This window comes from Tasmannia lanceolata, unplaced genomic scaffold (genome assembly GCF_043159265.1).
Source record: "Tasmannia lanceolata isolate RefF3 unplaced genomic scaffold, GAP_Taslan_0.1 ptg000002l, whole genome shotgun sequence".
Taxonomy (NCBI): Eukaryota; Viridiplantae; Streptophyta; class Magnoliopsida; order Canellales; family Winteraceae; genus Tasmannia; species Tasmannia lanceolata.
In genome coordinates this window covers 26,678,981-26,697,103 of record NW_027518679.1, presented here as the reverse complement: position 1 = coordinate 26,697,103, position 18,123 = coordinate 26,678,981, and the positions used below count along the sequence as shown (strand labels likewise).

General features: G+C 38.6%; 2 protein-coding genes, 1 long non-coding RNA gene and 1 pseudogene across 3 annotated transcripts; all 4 read right to left on the bottom strand.

The window, feature by feature from the left end:
- Nucleotides 1–5,879: 5,879 nt before the first annotated feature.
- Nucleotides 5,880–7,523, bottom strand: LOC143883309 (class-10 pathogenesis-related protein 1-like). Its single transcript, XM_077386660.1, has 2 exons — nt 7,279–7,523; nt 5,880–6,377 (listed from the first exon to the last, which is right to left on the bottom strand). Exons 1-2 carry the CDS (start codon nt 7,457–7,459, stop codon nt 6,076–6,078), a joined length of 483 nt encoding a protein of 160 aa, XP_077242775.1. The 5' UTR covers nt 7,460–7,523; the 3' UTR covers nt 5,880–6,075.
- Nucleotides 7,524–10,305: 2,782 nt separating this feature from the next.
- Nucleotides 10,306–11,498, bottom strand: LOC143883303 (uncharacterized). The gene is made up of 3 exons (XR_013252355.1): nt 11,051–11,498; nt 10,897–10,965; nt 10,306–10,391 (listed from the first exon to the last, which is right to left on the bottom strand). It is a non-coding gene; the product is annotated as an uncharacterized LOC143883303 (long non-coding RNA).
- A 720-nt stretch (nt 11,499–12,218) lies between these two features.
- On the bottom strand, nt 12,219–12,755 carry LOC143890061 (secreted RxLR effector protein 161 pseudogene; annotated as a pseudogene).
- Nucleotides 12,756–16,049: 3,294 nt separating this feature from the next.
- Nucleotides 16,050–17,191, bottom strand: LOC143890053 (uncharacterized). Its single transcript, XM_077394595.1, has 2 exons — nt 17,114–17,191; nt 16,050–16,754 (listed from the first exon to the last, which is right to left on the bottom strand). Exons 1-2 carry the CDS (start codon nt 17,189–17,191, stop codon nt 16,050–16,052), a joined length of 783 nt encoding a protein of 260 aa, XP_077250710.1.
- Nucleotides 17,192–18,123: the final 932 nt, after the last annotated feature.

The window sequence follows — 18,123 nt, the reverse complement described above, 5'->3', positions numbered from 1 at the left end:
GTGCTATTAAAAAACATGTATATAAAAAAATAAAAAAATAAAAAAATAAAAAACTAACCCAACCCATCTAACCCAATATTTCAAATTGGGTTGCCCAGGACAAGAATAGAAAACACATAAATATAGATAGGGAAATGATAAATTCACACCCCCTTGTAGGATGACTCGCACCCCTTGTACATGTCAAAAAGGGTTAAAGTCTGCCTCAATTCACGTTAAAAGTGGTGCGAATCATCCTACAGGGAGTGCGAATTTATCGTCGCCCTATAGATATTAGGTTTGGATCGGGGTCACAATAAAGTTCGGGGTCTGATCGGATTGCCCTAATGCCTCAACCCTAACCCAACCCGAAATTAAATCGGATTAGCTTGCCTCAACCCTAACCCCACCCAGAATTAAATCGGGATATCTTTTCCCAACCCTAGGGAAGGCCAACCAAACCCGAGGCGAAATCAGTTTAAGCCCATTGGGTTTGGGTTTGACCGGACGCAATGACTGCCAATATCAAAACAAGGGAATGATACTTTTGACGGAGTCACGTTCCTCAGAATGCATGTCTTTAATTAAATAGAATTTCCATAGCCAACCTTGTTAGAGTCTTGACCCGCTGATCCACATGAAAGGAAAATGGTGAGACGTCATTTTTATATGGCCCTGTTTGTTTTTTATTTTGAAAATTGATTATGCGCCCAAAACTGATTATTGGACTCAAAATTAAACGCAATTTCAAGTCCAATGTTCAGTTTTGATTCAAAATCGATTTTCAAAATCCAATACTAACAAGGCCTAATTTAACTTCTGTCTTAAATGTAATAAGTCGATTAGTTATAAATTTTAATGGATACCATATTACTATAGATAGATAATATAATAGAAAAACTAATCTTACGATATAAAAATAAGCATCATTGCCACAACACATGCAACCAGATGTTGGGTTTTACAATAGAAAAGTAAAACTTGTGATATTCGTGGAAACGTAGAAATATCAACAAATACAGCAAAGACAGAGATGAGAGTACTAAAGGGTTATGATAATAAAGTTGGGGGTTTGTTAGGGATTTTCGTACAAAGGCATTTCGCAGCTGGGTGTTGCATGAGAGAGCGGCTGTTGGAGAGTTTTCCTCTATGGTGGGTGTTGGGGTAAAATCGGCACTAACTGTTGATGAACTACACGTGGCACCTCCGAATAATTAGAAACCGACTTAAGAGTTCTTAGGGAGAAAGGTAACGAGACATTATCCTTCCCTCATAAATAGCAACGTCCCTAGAAAAGAAACCGCCTCTCCAAGAAGTAATACGCCCTAAGGTGGTGGCTTTCCAAACAAAGGAGTCCCATTAATAGTAACTTACATGTACAGGGAAATAAGATATCTATTGAAAATAGATATAAACTTATCTCCCGAGGAAGTCGACCAATTAGGAAAGACTCATAAAATAGTAAGATTTTAACTATTGTGGATTCTATTCTCTATAAAAGGGATCCTCATATTCATAATGGAACTACGTTAAACTTGATCCTCAAAGAAGGGGTACGTAGGCAGCTTGGCAACAATCCGGTCCAGTCACAATCTTTCCCCACTTATATTCGTTGGTAACACTTCTAAATCCAATCTCCTTCCCTTCAATTCACCTGTGATTCCTATTTCTAGCTTGAATATCTTAGTGTCGCTCGAATATGTACCTTCGGGCCTATTAACATCCTTCCTGTGAGTGTAAGTAATCTGCAGGATTAACTCTATCACCGGTAGATCATGTAGAGCGGATTTTGGCATCATCAGATTGGTGCCATCCGTGGGACCGCCATGACAAATTTGAGATCAAAAACCTCGAAATCAGTCGCCAACCCACAAGGGGAAGGAATAGTGACCAGGAGTCAAGCATAGGCTACAATCCCCGAGAATACAACTCCGGAGGAAACGCCTAAAAACGAAGATACTACTCTAGTCACTATGACCATGTTCAACCAACTTGAATCGCAAGTTGGGAACGTTTCCATCACCCTCAAAGAGATATTAAGACGTCTACCACCCCCTCCACAGGTTGTTCGAGATGTCACGGTTCCCCCGGTAGTTGCGGAGGTGAGGAATTCCCCCTTAGAGGAGGAACAGGACGAGTCTTCCGAAGGTAGGAACCCTCGCAGCAGAAGGCCGGCAAACCACCGACCCTCAGCCTCAATCACTAGCCCAGGACCCAAGCATCGAAACAGGGGTGCGATCGACAGGCGTGCGCCAGAATGGACGTCCAGGCATACTCAGGGCCGGAATAACGATACCCCTCCAAGGGCTAACAGCGCTGGAAATCCGGTTCAAGGGCAAGGCAACCCACATCAAAACTTGCAAGCAGGAGTCAATGCCCCTGATTCAGGAATCCTTGCCGAACTTCAATGACAAGTTAGGGAGATGCAATGTCATGTTAAGAAGCCTTACAAGCCGGACCTTCTAACTGAATGGGAAAACGAAATACAATTACCATTCATAGAGGCCATAGCACATGCCCAGTTGATGCCTAACTTCGACCTTCCAAGGCTAGATCTTTCTAACCCTGAGGGCGGGTCAGGGTTCATTTTTTTAGACCCTGACTCAGGTCAGGCGGGTTTTGGGTTAATGCCTCAGGTACCCTGACCCGGCCCGACCCTGAGTTTTCTATTATTGAATTGAACCATCTGTGCATGTTTCTTTTGCTAATGTTTTCTATTATCTTGGATTGATGTTTCTTTATAGTATTATTATTAATTGTCTCTGTTGCCCGTCATGTTGTTGAATTCATATTGTCTTATTTTGTTCCCTTTCTCTGTTTATTGATCATTTTGTTCCATATGATAAGTGGTTGCTTTATTTTTGGCACTCTTAACAGGTATTTCCACTAAGGTCAATTAGGCCCGGCCCAGCCCAATCAGGGCGGGCCAGGGCCAGTACAATACTCTGTAGGGCGGGTAATGGGTTGAGGTTTTCCGGCTTTGACTTAGGGTTAGGGCGGGTCAGGGCCGAGATAATGGGATTCAGGGCTGGGCTAGGGTTTTGAAAAACCCAACCCAACCCGACCCTATTGCAGCCCTACCTCAAACCAAATTCCATATCCTCATTCCGAGAGTTAGGTCGTGAGTTCGTCACGTATTTTGCAAACAGTCGACCTCAGAGGAAACCCACCGACGCACTTCTCACTCTAAGACAAGGAAAAGATGAAACCGAAAAATAAAAGTGTTGAAGTTGAGGGAGTTTGAAAGTTGAAAAGGAGAAAAGAACAAAGAGAGAAGTGAGGAGAAAAGAGGGGAAATGAGGTGATAATAGGGTACGCTACGAGGGGGATTATGTTTGTGAAGAAATGATGTGATGAGGAAGGTGATAGAGATGAAGATGGAGATGAGGACGATGATTTTCATGGACAATTAGGTGAAAAAGAAGAAAGAAAATGGAGGAGGAGAAAAACAAATTAGAGATGAAAATGACATTTATGATGAATGTGAAGATAGCTAGGCGGCAAAGATAGGTCCGGAGAAAGATTAGACCATTAAATATTGTTAAGAACATTAATGATAATGCCTACTATCTTGGCATTAGGGGTGTAAATGGATATTCGAAAATTCGATTACCGTCTGCATCCAAATCCGTTTAAAGCGGATATTATCCGAATCTGTTTCAAGGGGATATTATCCGAATCCATTTATGAGATATCCGGCTCTTAGCGGATCCAAATCTGGTTAATGATATATCCGATCCGTTTAACATCCGAATCCGAGAAGTACATTCTTTTTATTTATTATTAATAATATCATTAATATTTATTTTTAGTAATGACACATTATCTTTTGTTTCTAAAAGAAAAGTGAATTTTAATTTTAGAAAAAAAAAATACAAAAAGTGTTTTGGGTGGCAAATGGAATAATCTCTCATTTTAAGGGCATTCTTAGAGTTTGACATTGCTTCTTTATGAAGCAACAAATGTGGGCTGTAGGATGAAAAAGACAAATTGATGATGGTGATTGAAAGAAGATGACATAGCTTCTAGAGAATTCTAAAGCAAAAAGGCCATCTAGGTCATCGATGGTAAAATAGCCATTCATTCGAGGAGTAAAAAGGAGAAGAAAGATAAAGTGCTGCAATAAAATGTTCAAATTTACCGGATAAATGGATACGGATAATATCCAACTTCGAACAATATCCAACGGAATTGAATTTGGTAATAGATATTAAATATCTGTCAAATTCAAATCCGAATCTGAATTCGGATAGTGTATACTGTAATCGAATTCGAATATAGCCATATCCGCTTTGAATTTGATCCGATTACACCCCTACCAGGCATGTCAGACATATTTGTTGACTCTTTATGTGAAAAGAAGTCTTTTTGTAATTCAAACTTACAATGGGGTGTTTTTAGTAATTTTATGTATGCTTTTGGGCTTCCCTCCAAAAAGACTAAAGTCATGAGAAAACTTTAGTCCTAGATGGGAAGTGTGAGAGTCATATATATACTTTCACTCTCTTAACCTTGTAAATGAGCAAGAGGTTATGGGGATCCTACGCGCACGGATCGCCCACTTGGGTCCGGTGGGCTTTTGATCTTACCACACACGCGCGCCGCCCGGCTCGGCTCGGCCGGCCGCGCGCGTGGACCTAAGGCTTTTCTTTTTCTATTATTTATTTTTCCTTTTAACGGTCAAGAATTTATTTATTTTGTTTTAATTTTTTTTTACCGTTTGAGATTCCTTAATCGTGGTTTAGTGATCGTTTGGAAAACGTCTCTCACGCACTAAAAGAGTGAGACGTTTCATCATAACGTATCGATTACCTTTCTATATAAATCGGTTTTAGAGAAAACAGAAGATCATCCTTGACGGATTCTTCTTCTGCTCTTTCTCTTATCTGGCTTTCTCTCTGGTTTTCTGCTCAAGGCTTTTGGCAAATATAAGCGAGTTCTTAGGCATCCGGGCTGCGTGAGTGCACACCCCTGGAGCGAGAGTTGTTGTATCCTGGAGGCATACGCCGAGACGCCCATCTGCACCGTTGATTCGTCATAGTGGGGGCGAGATTTGCCTTAAGGACAGCGAAGATTCTTCGTGCCTCAACTCGATAAGTGATCTAACGATTTTTTTTTCCTTCACAGATTATTATTGCAGAAAATAGTATTAGTAATCTCTGTCTTCAAGTTGTGAGATTAATTTCTTATAAGGTATTTTTCGAATCCTAAATTACAGATTTGCACATCAATTTTTTCTAACAATATTCAATGTAAAGCATTTGGACCCTAACATGGCAATTAAACATACAAAGAGGTTGCGAATTTGAGGACGAATTCTTCCCAACTCAACCCAGTGAGGGTGATGCAGTACCATGAGTACCAAGGGGGAGGGGACTCTAAGAATCAATACCAGAGAAAAAGGTTGCATGACCATTTCAATGTTGTACACGTGACTACATGATGTGGACATTATTTGGCTCATTAACTTTTAATCCAATAATCAAATTGGAGCGTAATTTCTATTTTATTGCTGCTACTTATGATGAGGCATCTATCCCTGACCACATATTTGTCACATAACTTCTCAATTCGCTGATATTAATGATTCAATTTGTTTGGTGGATTGTTTGAGCACTTTTATATTCTATGGTGCAAAGTGCCACGTGCAGGCCAACCCCATAATAGAAAGAAAAAAAAGGGGCCCCACGTGAGGGAGAGTATTAAAGTATTTACATAACGCCATCTCCAACAGATTATACTTTTGGGGTAATTGGTTGTTTCACAAGCGCCCTTATAGCTGGTTTTTTTAAGGGTGCCCTTCAGTTTAGCATTCCTCCATCTTCAATATATAGCTATTTTTTTTTCAATGGTTCAATAGCTAATTAGAATAGTGTAAAATGTAGAGAAGGGTGCCATCATTGAAACAAACAAGGGAATGCCAATATCTTTTGCTGCTAAAACACAACAACAATCCAGTCAGGATGTCAAAAGACTAGAAAAAACCACACACAAGAAAAGACCCATATGGTTGAACAGGAAATAGAGTAGAACAAGTGCAACTTTTGACCCTACGATAGCTTCTCTTGGTACATTCCCATCATCTCTGTCTCAAATCTAAGCATAAGCATCTGGGTTTGCTTGCAGATAGCCTTCCACAGCCTTCACCATCCCCTGATTCCCAGCCTTAATCTGTGCAATCTCATCTTCAGTCAGCAAGCTATCACCGAGCGAATCGTACTCCACTTTAATCTTTGATAAGGACCCACCGTCGGCCGTGGCCTCAAACTTCATCTCGAAAGAATACCATTTCACATTCACCCCAACAAGTCCTCCATCAATGACAGTATATTTGAACACGTATTTCGCATCGTCAACAGCATCGATGCGAGTCTTCATGAAACTGAAGTCCTTAACAGCTGCAAATTTTTACAAGACAACAAAGTTTATAGTTGTTAGTATCATGAGCACTGTGACTAGAGTGTTGATTCGTGTGGTCATTAGCCCTCGATAGGAGATCCATGTTGAACTGATTGTGGTCATGGGTGAAGATCATCACTTTGGCAAACCCTATACACACATCGCACGCACTAACATGCATTGATTTCTAAAGTTATATTTACAATTATTAGGCAGTTGATATCCGTACTTTTGTAATGGCACTGCTTTCTTTGTATTACACTTTTACGATTGGATGGTGATAACATATGCAGTATTATAAGTTTATAATAGCTGTTGAAATATTATTAAAAATTGTTCAACAATGTGAGTAGTGCCATTATCAAAATATGATAATGCACATATCAATCCCTTGTAATATTTTGTATAAAAATCAACCTTTAAAAGGGAGATAACCCCCTCTCCTTAAGGATTATGTGCCCCCCTTTTAACATGATTTGATGTAAAAAAGCAGTAAAGTCTGCCTACATTCATGCTAAAAGGGGGGTGCCTAATCCTACATGGGAGTGAAAAAATCATCTCCCTCTTTAAAAACAGGCGTCTTTATCAATTCTTAGGGACTTTGGGAGAGAATGAGACTGCCACATCAGTTGGTGAATCAGCTTGATATGACTGTATGAGTGACTCATCAGGTAGTTGAGATTAATTAACACCTAGTTTTCGACTAGCAACATGAATAAGGGTTGTGAATAGGGGTGCAACTTGGGTCGGGTGGGGTTATGCTTTTGCTAAAAAAGTGAAATAGAATCAACCCGAACTCGACCCAATTTTATGGTAAAAGATCAACCCGAATTCCCAAAAATCGACCCGACTTGCACCCACAGTTAGGATGTTATAGTTGGGATGCTTCTTATTCCAAACCTTCAGTGAAGTTGAACTTTTTGACAGTCCCAACCCCCCCACTTCCTTCGAGAACATCGATGCTAGATACGGATCCGGGCATGATCTTAGGGATTAAGTTATGGGTGTCACCATTCGCCTTCCATAGCCTCTCAAGAGGGAGTGAGTACACCATTTCATCAGTGAAGCTGCCCACAACCATGGTTGATATGTGAAATGTTAGTTACAAGAAAAGGAAGGAATTGATGAAGTGAGGATGTTTTTGATATGGGGTTGATGAGGAAAAGGAGAGGGGAGAGACTGTATTTATAGGCTAGTTGAAAGACAATGAGGAATCCGATTCTCTGCATAATCTATTTAAATAAAATTGTTTGTAAGATAGAAAATAGAGAAATGGACGTGGCGAGGAATCTGATGATAAATTGTCGGTGGACACTAGAGATAAGGAGGCATTACCGAGGCAATGACTTCTTCAAATAATAATAAGAGCAGAATTAAATTTCTTACTGTATGGTTAAATATTTCATTGGTATCAGATGCCAAGGTGAAATAAGAATCCTTGGAAGGGTTTTAACAGGCCACAGAGACCAAATAGCTTAGGGAAATGATATATTCGCCCCCCTCTTTTTTATTTGGGACAGCCCCCTCTAGTGTAAAAGAGTTGTCATAAATACACTAGACGGGGCTGTCACAAGTAAAAAAATGGGGTGAATATATCACTTCCCAATATCTCAATATTCTGTCATTGGGATTCAGATGCATCCATGATCAGAGCTGAATTGTCCACATCTTGCAGGTATTTTTAACATTTCAAGAAGCTCACATTCAAGACTTTAAAACTTCTTATCTATATACTATAGATAATGGGAAAACATGGGTTGCCGTGCCAACCTCTAAGCTACTTGAAACATTACATGATATTTGTAGTCACCACTCACCAGTAGCTATTAATTATAGAGGAATGCTAAACTGAAAGGTGCCCTTGCAAAGACCGGGACTCAAGGGTGTCCCGTTGGATCTATTTTCCCAAAGCGCATATATCATTCCTTTAGGGCCGTTTGGATACCCAGATTTTAGAATTTTGGATTTCCTCAAAATCATAGATGAGAGATAAGAGAAGGAGACTTTTTAGCAAATAATCTTGTGGATTTTGAAACACCAACATTCTTAGCAAATAATCTTGTAAAGGGGGGTTTTCCTTTTTAGAGTATCTTCTTGTAAGGGTGAGAGGCAAGGTTTTATGTAATAACTATTATTTTCTTATTAATTAAATTTAAGGTGCCGACCCGGGTTCCTAGATAAAGTCCGCGTTAAAAAAATTTAAAAGCCAATTTCAATAATCCAATACTCACTGGTCTATGCATAAAACGAAAAAGAGCATCACTTAAATCATCCAAGCCAACTCCTAAACAGTCACAAATATTTGCCTCTCGGAAAGTATATACATAGGGAGATTTTAAAAATTTTGTTAATTTCAGGAAAATATTGGAAAAAAGCTGGAAAATAAAATTTTTAAAATTATATAATTTAAGAAAAATATAGGGAAGTGATATATTAGCCCATTTTCTACCATGGGCCAGCCCTTCTAATGTATTTATGACGATGGTTTTAAATTTCGGCCGAAACGTTTCGTTTTTCCGCTGAAATATTTCAGTTTCGTCACAAACCGAAACGAAATTCACATGAAGTCGTTTCTATACAAGATTTCACCAAAATTTTACCAAATTTTTTTCGAAATGTTGCCTAAATTTCGGTTGAAATTTCATTTTTGGATTTTTTTACAAAATTTCTACCAAAATTTTAAAAATGTGCACCAAATGTTATAATTTCCACCGAAATAGCCGAAATTTCGACTAAAATCGCCGAATATTGACACCAAAATTTTAGACATTTCGGTTGAAATTAAAAAAATAAACATATCGGCAAAGGGGTGAGTTTCTCTCATTATCAAATATCACTAGTCTAAAATTATCTCAACATTGTTCCCAATAAATGATAGAATCGAAAATATCACGACATTTTTTTAAATATCAGAATTATATATTTTAAAGGAGATATTTGTGACTGCTCCTAACGTACCAAGGCAAAGTCCTATTCTTAAGTTGGATTTGGAAAAAAAAAAATTATTTGTGCTTCAGAGTTATACCGAGGTAATGCTCTCTACCATACAACACTGTAAATTCAGTCCATGACATAGCTCATTGGATGAAACAGTGGTGAGAACCTCTTCTTAGAAACCTCCTATTCTTTGTACAGTTTCTTCTCACAAACTTCTAAAATATCGCATGAAAGATCATATTCATCCACACCAACCATAATAAGGAAAAACACAACATTTTATTAGCAATTCCTACTCTCTAGAACTTCAGTTGCACGTATGGACTTATGTTGCATCAATACAGGTACAGCTATCAGAGTCCGATACAAGTCTACAATGTCGGATTCAACAAACCTCAAAAAGAAAGATTCGTGGATTCGCCAAAATACATTAATTAATTCTCGAAATTTAATTTTGTTTCATAATAATATGATTATAACAAGTAATATATTGAAAACTTTAATAGATCACAGAAAATATAATGTTTTATTTCTACCAAAAAAAAAGAAAAAGCCTTACTATTAGAATGAATAAAACCCAAAAAGGAGATTTAGAAATGTGGCGGTGAATCATAATGCATTAGAATCCGACTCGTGTTCGTTATGAGTACTTCGCCCATTCAGAAGAATCCATGTAACAAGGGCAAAGACTTGTCATTATGGATACATTTTAAAGGAAATACCTTTTTTTTTTGTACGTAATCTGGGATGGAACCTACGACCACTAAGATACAAAGCCTAAACCCCAATTTCAAGGGATAATTAGTAGTTAGTTCTATACAAATTCAAAGAGATCTAAAAATGGAAGTCTTTCCACTTAAAATATTTCACATGAAATTTTACAAGAAAATGCTCCATGGCAAAATAAGATTATATTTTCACTTTCTTTTCCAAAATGTTGAGGGGAACTATATGTAGCTAGAAGTTCCCAATAGCAAATCAAACATGTCATCTGGAGTTAGAAAAGTCTTACCACCCAAAATCAACTCTACATCAAATCTGCCACTTTCTGAAACTGCCTCCTGAGCTTCGCGGACCTTGAAATACAAAGTATCCAAAATTATTTTGAGGAAGCAAACGATTCCGAGCAACATTCAGCAAATAATTTCCAATATCTTGTAACAAATGATTGAATAATGAAAGCTTTAAGATGGAATGCAATAAAACTAGGGAAATGATATCAGCACAGCACAACTATGTTTTGATAATTGCACTGAACCATGTTGTCTTTTATTATTTAAAGAGCTGTCAAGGGTTATTGTAGTTCCCAAAAAAATCTTACAAACCAATTAAAAAGGAAAAGACAAGCTGCACTTGTGCAATTATTAAAGCATGGTTGCGCAGATATCATTTCCCTAGAACCAAAATGGGCAATTCAATACAATTTATTATTTAGAATCATGCACAGTGCAATCACACACAATTGATGATGAAAGAGAAGATGAACAGATAAAAAGTTAATTCAATGTAGATTCAGACAAAGAACCAAAGCAAATCACACAATTTTTTTTATTTAATCTTAAAAAGTAGAGAAATTCAGACCTCGAGACCATGGATGCCTCCCATGACAAAGACCAGAAGAACACTTTGATCTCCCAACTTTGGTTTTGCCTGAAAGAATTCAGAATTATATATAGTATCATATATAGGAATCCGAAACAAACTTATAAAAGCTAAAGCTAACGAGAATGCTTACCTGTCCAAGGCCAAATCTTCCAAACCCACTTTTAAAAAATCGTCCAACTGCAGAGGAATGATATTCCAATCCGGGTATATCATAGTTCCCCAACACCATTGTCAGAAGCTTATAAAGTAGCCCTCGGTTAGCGTAAGAATCACCGACAAAATTACTTTCCAATGGAAACATCCCTTCTTTGAAAGTTAGGTTTCTCCTCTTCAAACCAGATAATTTGTGAAAGATTTTGAAAATTTGATCTACTCTATCGCGTAACTCCAACCTTAATTGCATGCCCCCATATGCTTGTTCATTATCATGGTACGTATCTTCATCATCCCAACTACCCCATATAGAGAAAGATGGAATTCGCAACACCGGAAAATCCTCTTCTCAAATAGTGAAACCAAAGTTTACACTAGCCCAAGATGAACAACCAAAGTAGAAGAAGAACAATGCCCAAAAGATATGTGCTTCAATATATGATAGGAAGAACAACACTACAAGATAAAGAACAAAATGAGAGAAGAAAGCTTCAATACATAGACAAAATATGAGAAAGTTGGCTTTTTCTTCAAACACTAGCTTGCACACAAGAAAGCTTCAATGAAGCTTCAATGGAGGTCTAGGTAGTGGAGAATCTCTACCAAAGTGAAGTTATGAGAATAGGCTAGTCAAAGGAAAGTAAAGAGAAGTAATAGCTTTGGTAGGAGATAGTGGGTATGGGAAAGTGGGGACTTTAATGCTAGGATAGTGGGTTTAGAGTTTCAAGTAGGGTTTGAATTTGAAATAGGAAGTAGTGGGAAAAGTTGTAGCAAACATGTGTGGCTCACACATGTGCAAACTAGGCCAACAAAAGACCAAAATGCCCATGGACACAAAATACATATTTCTCCTCACTACATCTCTCAAAATAAAAATAAATAAAGCAACCCAAAAAATACACTTTAAAAATTAACACTCCCCCTTAAAGTGATTTTTTGGAAACTACTCCAAGCTTACCTCGAAGTAGCTCAAATGGTCCTTTGGAAAGTGACTTGGTAAAGATATCGGCAATGTTCTCTTTGCTCCTCACTTCCGCTACACCAATTGTACCATCTAACACATTTTCACGAATGAAATGATGCTCGATCTCAATATGGTTTGTTCTTGCATGACAAACCAGATTTGTGGCAAGTTTGAGTGCACTTTAGTTGTCACCAAGAATAGTCGTTGCCTTGTGAATAGGTAAATGAACATCTTCAATCAACCGCCGGAACCAAACACAATCTTGAGACGCAAGAGCGGCGGCCTTATATTCCGCTTCCGTTGTTGAAAGAGACACCGAGTCTTGTTTCTTACTACACCAAGAAACACCCGCCGATCCACACAAAAACACATAATCGGAAGTAGATCTCCGATCATCCAAGTCCCCTCCATAATCGGCATCGGTAAATCCATTCAACATAAAATCAACTCCTCTCTTGTAAAGTAACCCAAAGTCAAGGGTAGAATTCACATACTTCAAAATCCTCTTTGCCGCCTCCAAGTGTGGTTTCCGTGGCGCTTGCATATAGCGACTAACAAGCCCAACGGAAAAAGAAATATCGGGTCTTGTGATAGTCAAGTAGATGAGACTACCCACAAGAGCACGATATGGCCGTGCATCCGGAAGAAGCTTGCCTTCTCCCCGCTTTATCTTTATGTTGGGATCAAGAGGAGTAGAGGATCTTTTACTTTGATTCATCCCAAATCTTTCAACTAATTTCTCCGCATAGCCTTTTTGAGAAACTAGCATGCCATCCTTCAAGGTCTCCAAAGCCAAGAAAGTGACTTAGCTCTCCCAAGTCCTTCATCTCAAAACGAATAGATAGCTCATCCCTTAGCTTTGCAACATCAACATCATTGTTGCCGGTAACTATCATGTCGTCGACGTAAAGAAGCACAATGAAAAGCAAGCCTTTGTCTTTCTTCACAAATAAACTAGAATCGGAGTTAGAAGCAAAATAACCACAAAATTGCAAGTATTCGACAATCTTACCATACCAAGCCCTTAGAGCTTGCTTCAACCCATAAAGAGCTTTCTTGAGCTTGCAAACATGAGTCGGATGATCACTTGAATTGTAACCTGGCGGTTGCTCCATGTAGATGTCTTTGTCAATCTCACCATACAAAAATGCATTTTTCACATCAAGTTGAAACAATTTCCAACCATGACAAGCAGCCAATGAAATTACAACTCGAACGGAAGTCATCTTGGCAACGGGACTAAAGGTCTCCTCATAATGCTCTCCATACTTTTGAGAGAACCCTCTAGCCACCAACCTTGCTTTGAATCTAACCACACTCCCATCCGCTTTCCGCTTCAATTTGTACACCCATTTACATGTAATCGAGTTCACATCATTAGGCTTAGGAACAAGATCCCAAGTCTCATTTTTCACAAGTGCATTCATTTCTTCATCCATGGCATCCTTCCATTCTCTCACCCCTTTTGCTTCATCAAAACAAGAAGGCTCATTGTCATCAAATGAACCGGAAAGGAAACAAGAATAAGTGCTCACCATGTTCTCATCCTGATACCATGCTGGCTTGACAATATTTCTTTTTGATCTTCTAGGATGTGTTGCACTACACTCCTCTTTATTAGTTTCTTCATTTTGTTCATCTTCTTGAACATGACATGCAACATCACTCCCCCTATCACCTTGCTCCCCCATTGGCAAAGAAGAAGAAGACCCAAATTCCATTGGAGCATTTGGTGTCAAAGGCAAGTTCATTGTTGCTTGAGGCTCAACCTCAATAAGGATGTGCTCACCTACACCCGCCGCCCAAACCCTAAAAAAATCATAGCCACTTTACTGTTGGGAAAGGGGGTATAAAAAGGAAGTAACAACCGAATTTAGAAGTGGGAAGTAAAGATGAAATCCGATTGGGTGGATTTTAGATACTCTCTATTTTTATGGAATCTTGTGTGGGGTGTGTTAATAAAGATTTACAAAAATATTGAAACCAAGTCAGTAGAAATTTCAAAATCCTAAGGGCCTGTTCAGTTGCGTGCAGGAAACGGAAAGGAAAAGGAAATGACGTGGCAGAAGAAAACGGAAAGGAAAAGAAACTGCTAAGAAAGCAGTAAGAGTGCGCATTCAGTTGCCAGGAAACGAAAAAGAAACAGTAAAGAAACAACAGAAATGTGCATTCAGTTGCCAGGGAAACAGAAAAGAAACATCACAGAATATGTTCTTTACCACATATTAAGCAAGTTATGCCCCCTAAGCCTACCAAATAGTCCACTAATACAAAAAAATACTCAAAAAAACTTAAGAAGCAGATTTTAAAAGCAATATAATTGAACCAACAAGAAAGAGGGAAACTCATGGTAACACCCTCTCTGGCACCACCTCTGCCCTTTCATTTCGCAACTGAAGCCCCATACCCCTGCTGAAATTTAGAAATAACCCTAGTTAACTTGCTTTTTAGAAGAGAGAAAGTAGACAAACACTAGGTAGCTCTCACTGGGCATCGGCACTCTGTCGAAATTCCGAAGGTTCAGAGCGACATTATCTTTTTGCACCGTTGTTCTGCCGAATTTTGTAGAACCACGAGCTACTTTTCAATAGTAGCGTCGTTGCTCTGCCGAAATCTTGACAAACTCGGAGGCGATTCGGCAACACACTGCCGTTACGCCGTCGATTTCTCCACAGTCTCAAAAGCCACTCTCAAACAAGCACTGTTACACTGCCCAATTCTCACTGGTAAGATATAATTTATTTATTTTCTGTTGTGTATTTACAAAACGGATACGGTGGGTTTCATCATCCGTGATGTCAAGCCCCTTTATCTCCCCCTTTGTCATCTAATTTAAGTTAATCTGTGTCGTGAGTAAGTTGCGAAATCAGGCTCTGCCGCAAGCAATTTACAATATCAATCTGGTTAACCATATTTACTTTCTGTTGTGTACTTATGAAACTTATAGGGTGGGTTTCATCATTCGTGGTGTCAAGCCCCTCTATATGCCTTTTACTAATTCCAGCACTTTTCAGCTTTCTGCACAAGTAAGGTACGAGGTTGAGATGTTACAAGAGTCATTCCGATACGGCCGATACCTTGTGGCGTAAATCCCTCCAACTTGCTCTTTACTTTCTGTAATTTACAACTTTCTGCACAGTAAAGTACTAGGTGGTGACATCATAGGATCTCGGCCACACAAATTGCCCCGAACTGACGATATAAACCCCTCTGCTTTACTTTTACTTTCTGTACAGTCATTTTTCGTTTGATTTAGGTTAACCTGATCGTGAGTAGTTGCAAGTTCCTTTCGGAGCCGTAAACAACTTACAACACCGATCAGGTTAATTATCGCTTATTGTCTTTTTCTTTGGTAAATTCACTCCATTTACATTCAGAATGAAGTATAATCTAAGAAGGGAAATAAGATCAAATCTTTTTATTTTAAATCATTCCAAAATGCCAATTTATGTTAAGAGACCAGATTAAGTCGGGTGAGAGGGGTGCTTAATATCTTCCCCAATTGTAACCACAACCCTTACCTGGATATCTGTAAGGACCATGCCTTAAGCAAACAGAGTAAAATATAAGGTTCTAGGCTCAGAGTAAAGGAACCCCTGACCTAATAAAAAGACAACATATTTTCAATGAAAAGATATCAAAGCATCATCCAAATGTCAAAATAGAAAATATGCACCGTCTGCCATTAACCGCCATCCAAATGTCAAAGATCCCATACAGATAAAAATAACTACCGCCATAACTACTAACATCCAAAATAAAAGCTACCACTTAGGTGGTATGCGGTCTTACGATGCGGGGTAATGAAATGTCGTAAGAGAGGGTACCCGCCATCGGCGAGGTAAAACTTTCCTACAAATAAAAAAAGATTCTATATCAGCAACTAGTAATAAGTGGGAACTTGTTTACTAGAATGTAACTATGTCATATACAATGTACCTGGAATAAATGGAATCTTGTCAGCCCTTGTTAATGCATCACCTAACACTCTCGAGTCAGAAGCCGAACCCTCCTATCCGGCTAGGATATACGTGAATTTTAAGTCAAAGTCACAGGCCGCCAAAATATTTTGAGTTATAAAATGCTTACGACAAAAGTAGGCAGGTTTGTCTTCAATATGTACTTTAGCACGTATGTATGTCCCGTCTATTGCACCGATGCAATCCTTGAAATATGGCATCCACCTTGGATTCTCCTCAATCTGCGATGGTGTCTCACCTGTCAGTGGTTTGATGAAGAAATCTTGCATACCCAAAATTGCATTTAGTACTTTGTTGAAATACGTCGAAACAGTTGCCCCTGAACATCTAGCACATGCTCTAATAGTCCTAACCCTCTGATTATGTGCCACAATATGCAAGAAGATGGCAACTTGCTCCTCCACCTTACAATGGATTGTATCTTCTAGGGTTCCTGCCCGTTTAAATATTTCGACAAATTGACGAAAGCAGCTGACGTTCATCCGTAGCAAGTTATGACAATGTTCATCTGAATCGATGACAAAAGAAATGAACGTACGACGCGTGAAGTAATTGCTTTCATATGGAGCTCTGAGAAGATACTTTTCGTAGTACTCTTTCCAAAGTACTAACATAGCAGCAGCACCAGCCATTAGTAGTGCGACTGCTTGCCCAACTAGCTCATTCCTACGCTTCAACTCAGCTCTACGCATCAACTCTTTCTTCCTCCTTCTTGTAGGACGACGAGGCATCTTACTCTAAAAAAGTAGTCAATAACTTAATTGAAAAAACAACAAAGTAAAAAACAGGGCATCTTAAACACAATCACAAACAAGACAATCACAAACAATCCATCCATCCATCCATAAACAATCCATCCATCCATCCATAACCATCCATAACACAATCATAAACAAGACAAACACAAACAATCCATCCATCCATAAACCCTCCCTCCATAAACAACCCATCCATCCACAAACCATCCCTCAACAAACCACCCCTCCATAAACCATCCCTCCACAAACCATCCATCCACAAACCATACCACCACAAACCATCCATCCATCCAATTACATGCAAGCACATCTACCTAAAATACATTTATCTACCAAACCATCCCTCCATAAACAAGCACTCCATAAACCATCCATCCATAACCCATCCCTCCATAAACAACCACTCCATAAACCATCCCTCCATAAACCACCCAATCTATCCACAACCCCCCCCCCCCCCCAAACCATCCCTCCATAAACAATCCATCCACAAACCATCCCTCCATAAACCACCCATCCATCCAAACACATACAAACAAGGAAAGAACATTGACTACCACACCCAGACAACACAAACACATCTATTTAAATAGAAAAAAAAAACTGTGAGTGTTGATTACCTTGGAAATGATGGAAAAATTCTTGATAATGAAAATAAAATGAGAGGCTGACCACCTGCAGAAAATTCAATACCTCAATTAATAACATTCACCATCACAGATTTAATATTGGAGTAAGAAAACAGAAAAAAATCAAAGTATTGAAATGTGGGGTTTTATGAGAACTCCAGGTTTCAAAAATCAGAGTTAAAGATCTATTTTCCCCTCTCAATAGATTCAAAATATCCCATATTCAGATATAAAAAGGAGAGAATAAAATCACAAAAAAAAATGACAAAATTGCCAAAAAAAGAGCAAAAGCTACAATCCATCCAAGACATCCTCTTCAGACACAAAAAATTGATATTTCCCTCTCAACAAAAATTGATATTTCCCTCTCAAAATTGATATCCATCCAAGACATCCAAGTAAAAGCAAAGGTTACAATGCATCCCAGACAGCCAATTGAGACACCAAAAATCCAAATGTCCGAAGAAAAAAGAAGAAAATAAACAGGTTCTGCTGAAAAAATTAAAAAAATAACACAGAAAATAAAGAAAATGCAGAAAAATGGAGAAGAAATGGAAAAGGGGTTAGATCGAAAGATTCCAAATAAAAAAACATCTATCCATACCTTAAAATCACAGATCTTAGCATATCTAACAAGAAGTCAAAAAAAAAATGCAAAACGAGGGAAAAAGGAGAAGGAGACGACGCCTACCTGTGCTACCCGAAGGGAGGAAGTGATA

What these genes read in the sequence shown, in the direction of transcription:
- LOC143883309 (XM_077386660.1), bottom strand. Translation starts at nt 7,459, where the DNA reads ATGGTTGTGGGCAGCTTCACTGATGAAATGGTGTACTCACTCCCTCTT. An exon ending in AAAGTTCAACTTCACTGAAG is followed by an intron (nt 6,378 to 7,278) that starts GTTTGGAATAAG and finishes AAAAATTTGCAG; the next exon opens with CTGTTAAGGACTTCAGTTTC.
- LOC143890053 (XM_077394595.1), bottom strand. Translation starts at nt 17,191, where the DNA reads ATGGTTTATGGAGTGGTTGTTTATGGAGGGATGGGTTATGGATGGATG. An exon ending in TGCTTGTTTATGGAGGGATG is followed by an intron (nt 16,755 to 17,113) that starts GTTTGGTAGATA and finishes CTACTTTTTTAG; the next exon opens with AGTAAGATGCCTCGTCGTCC.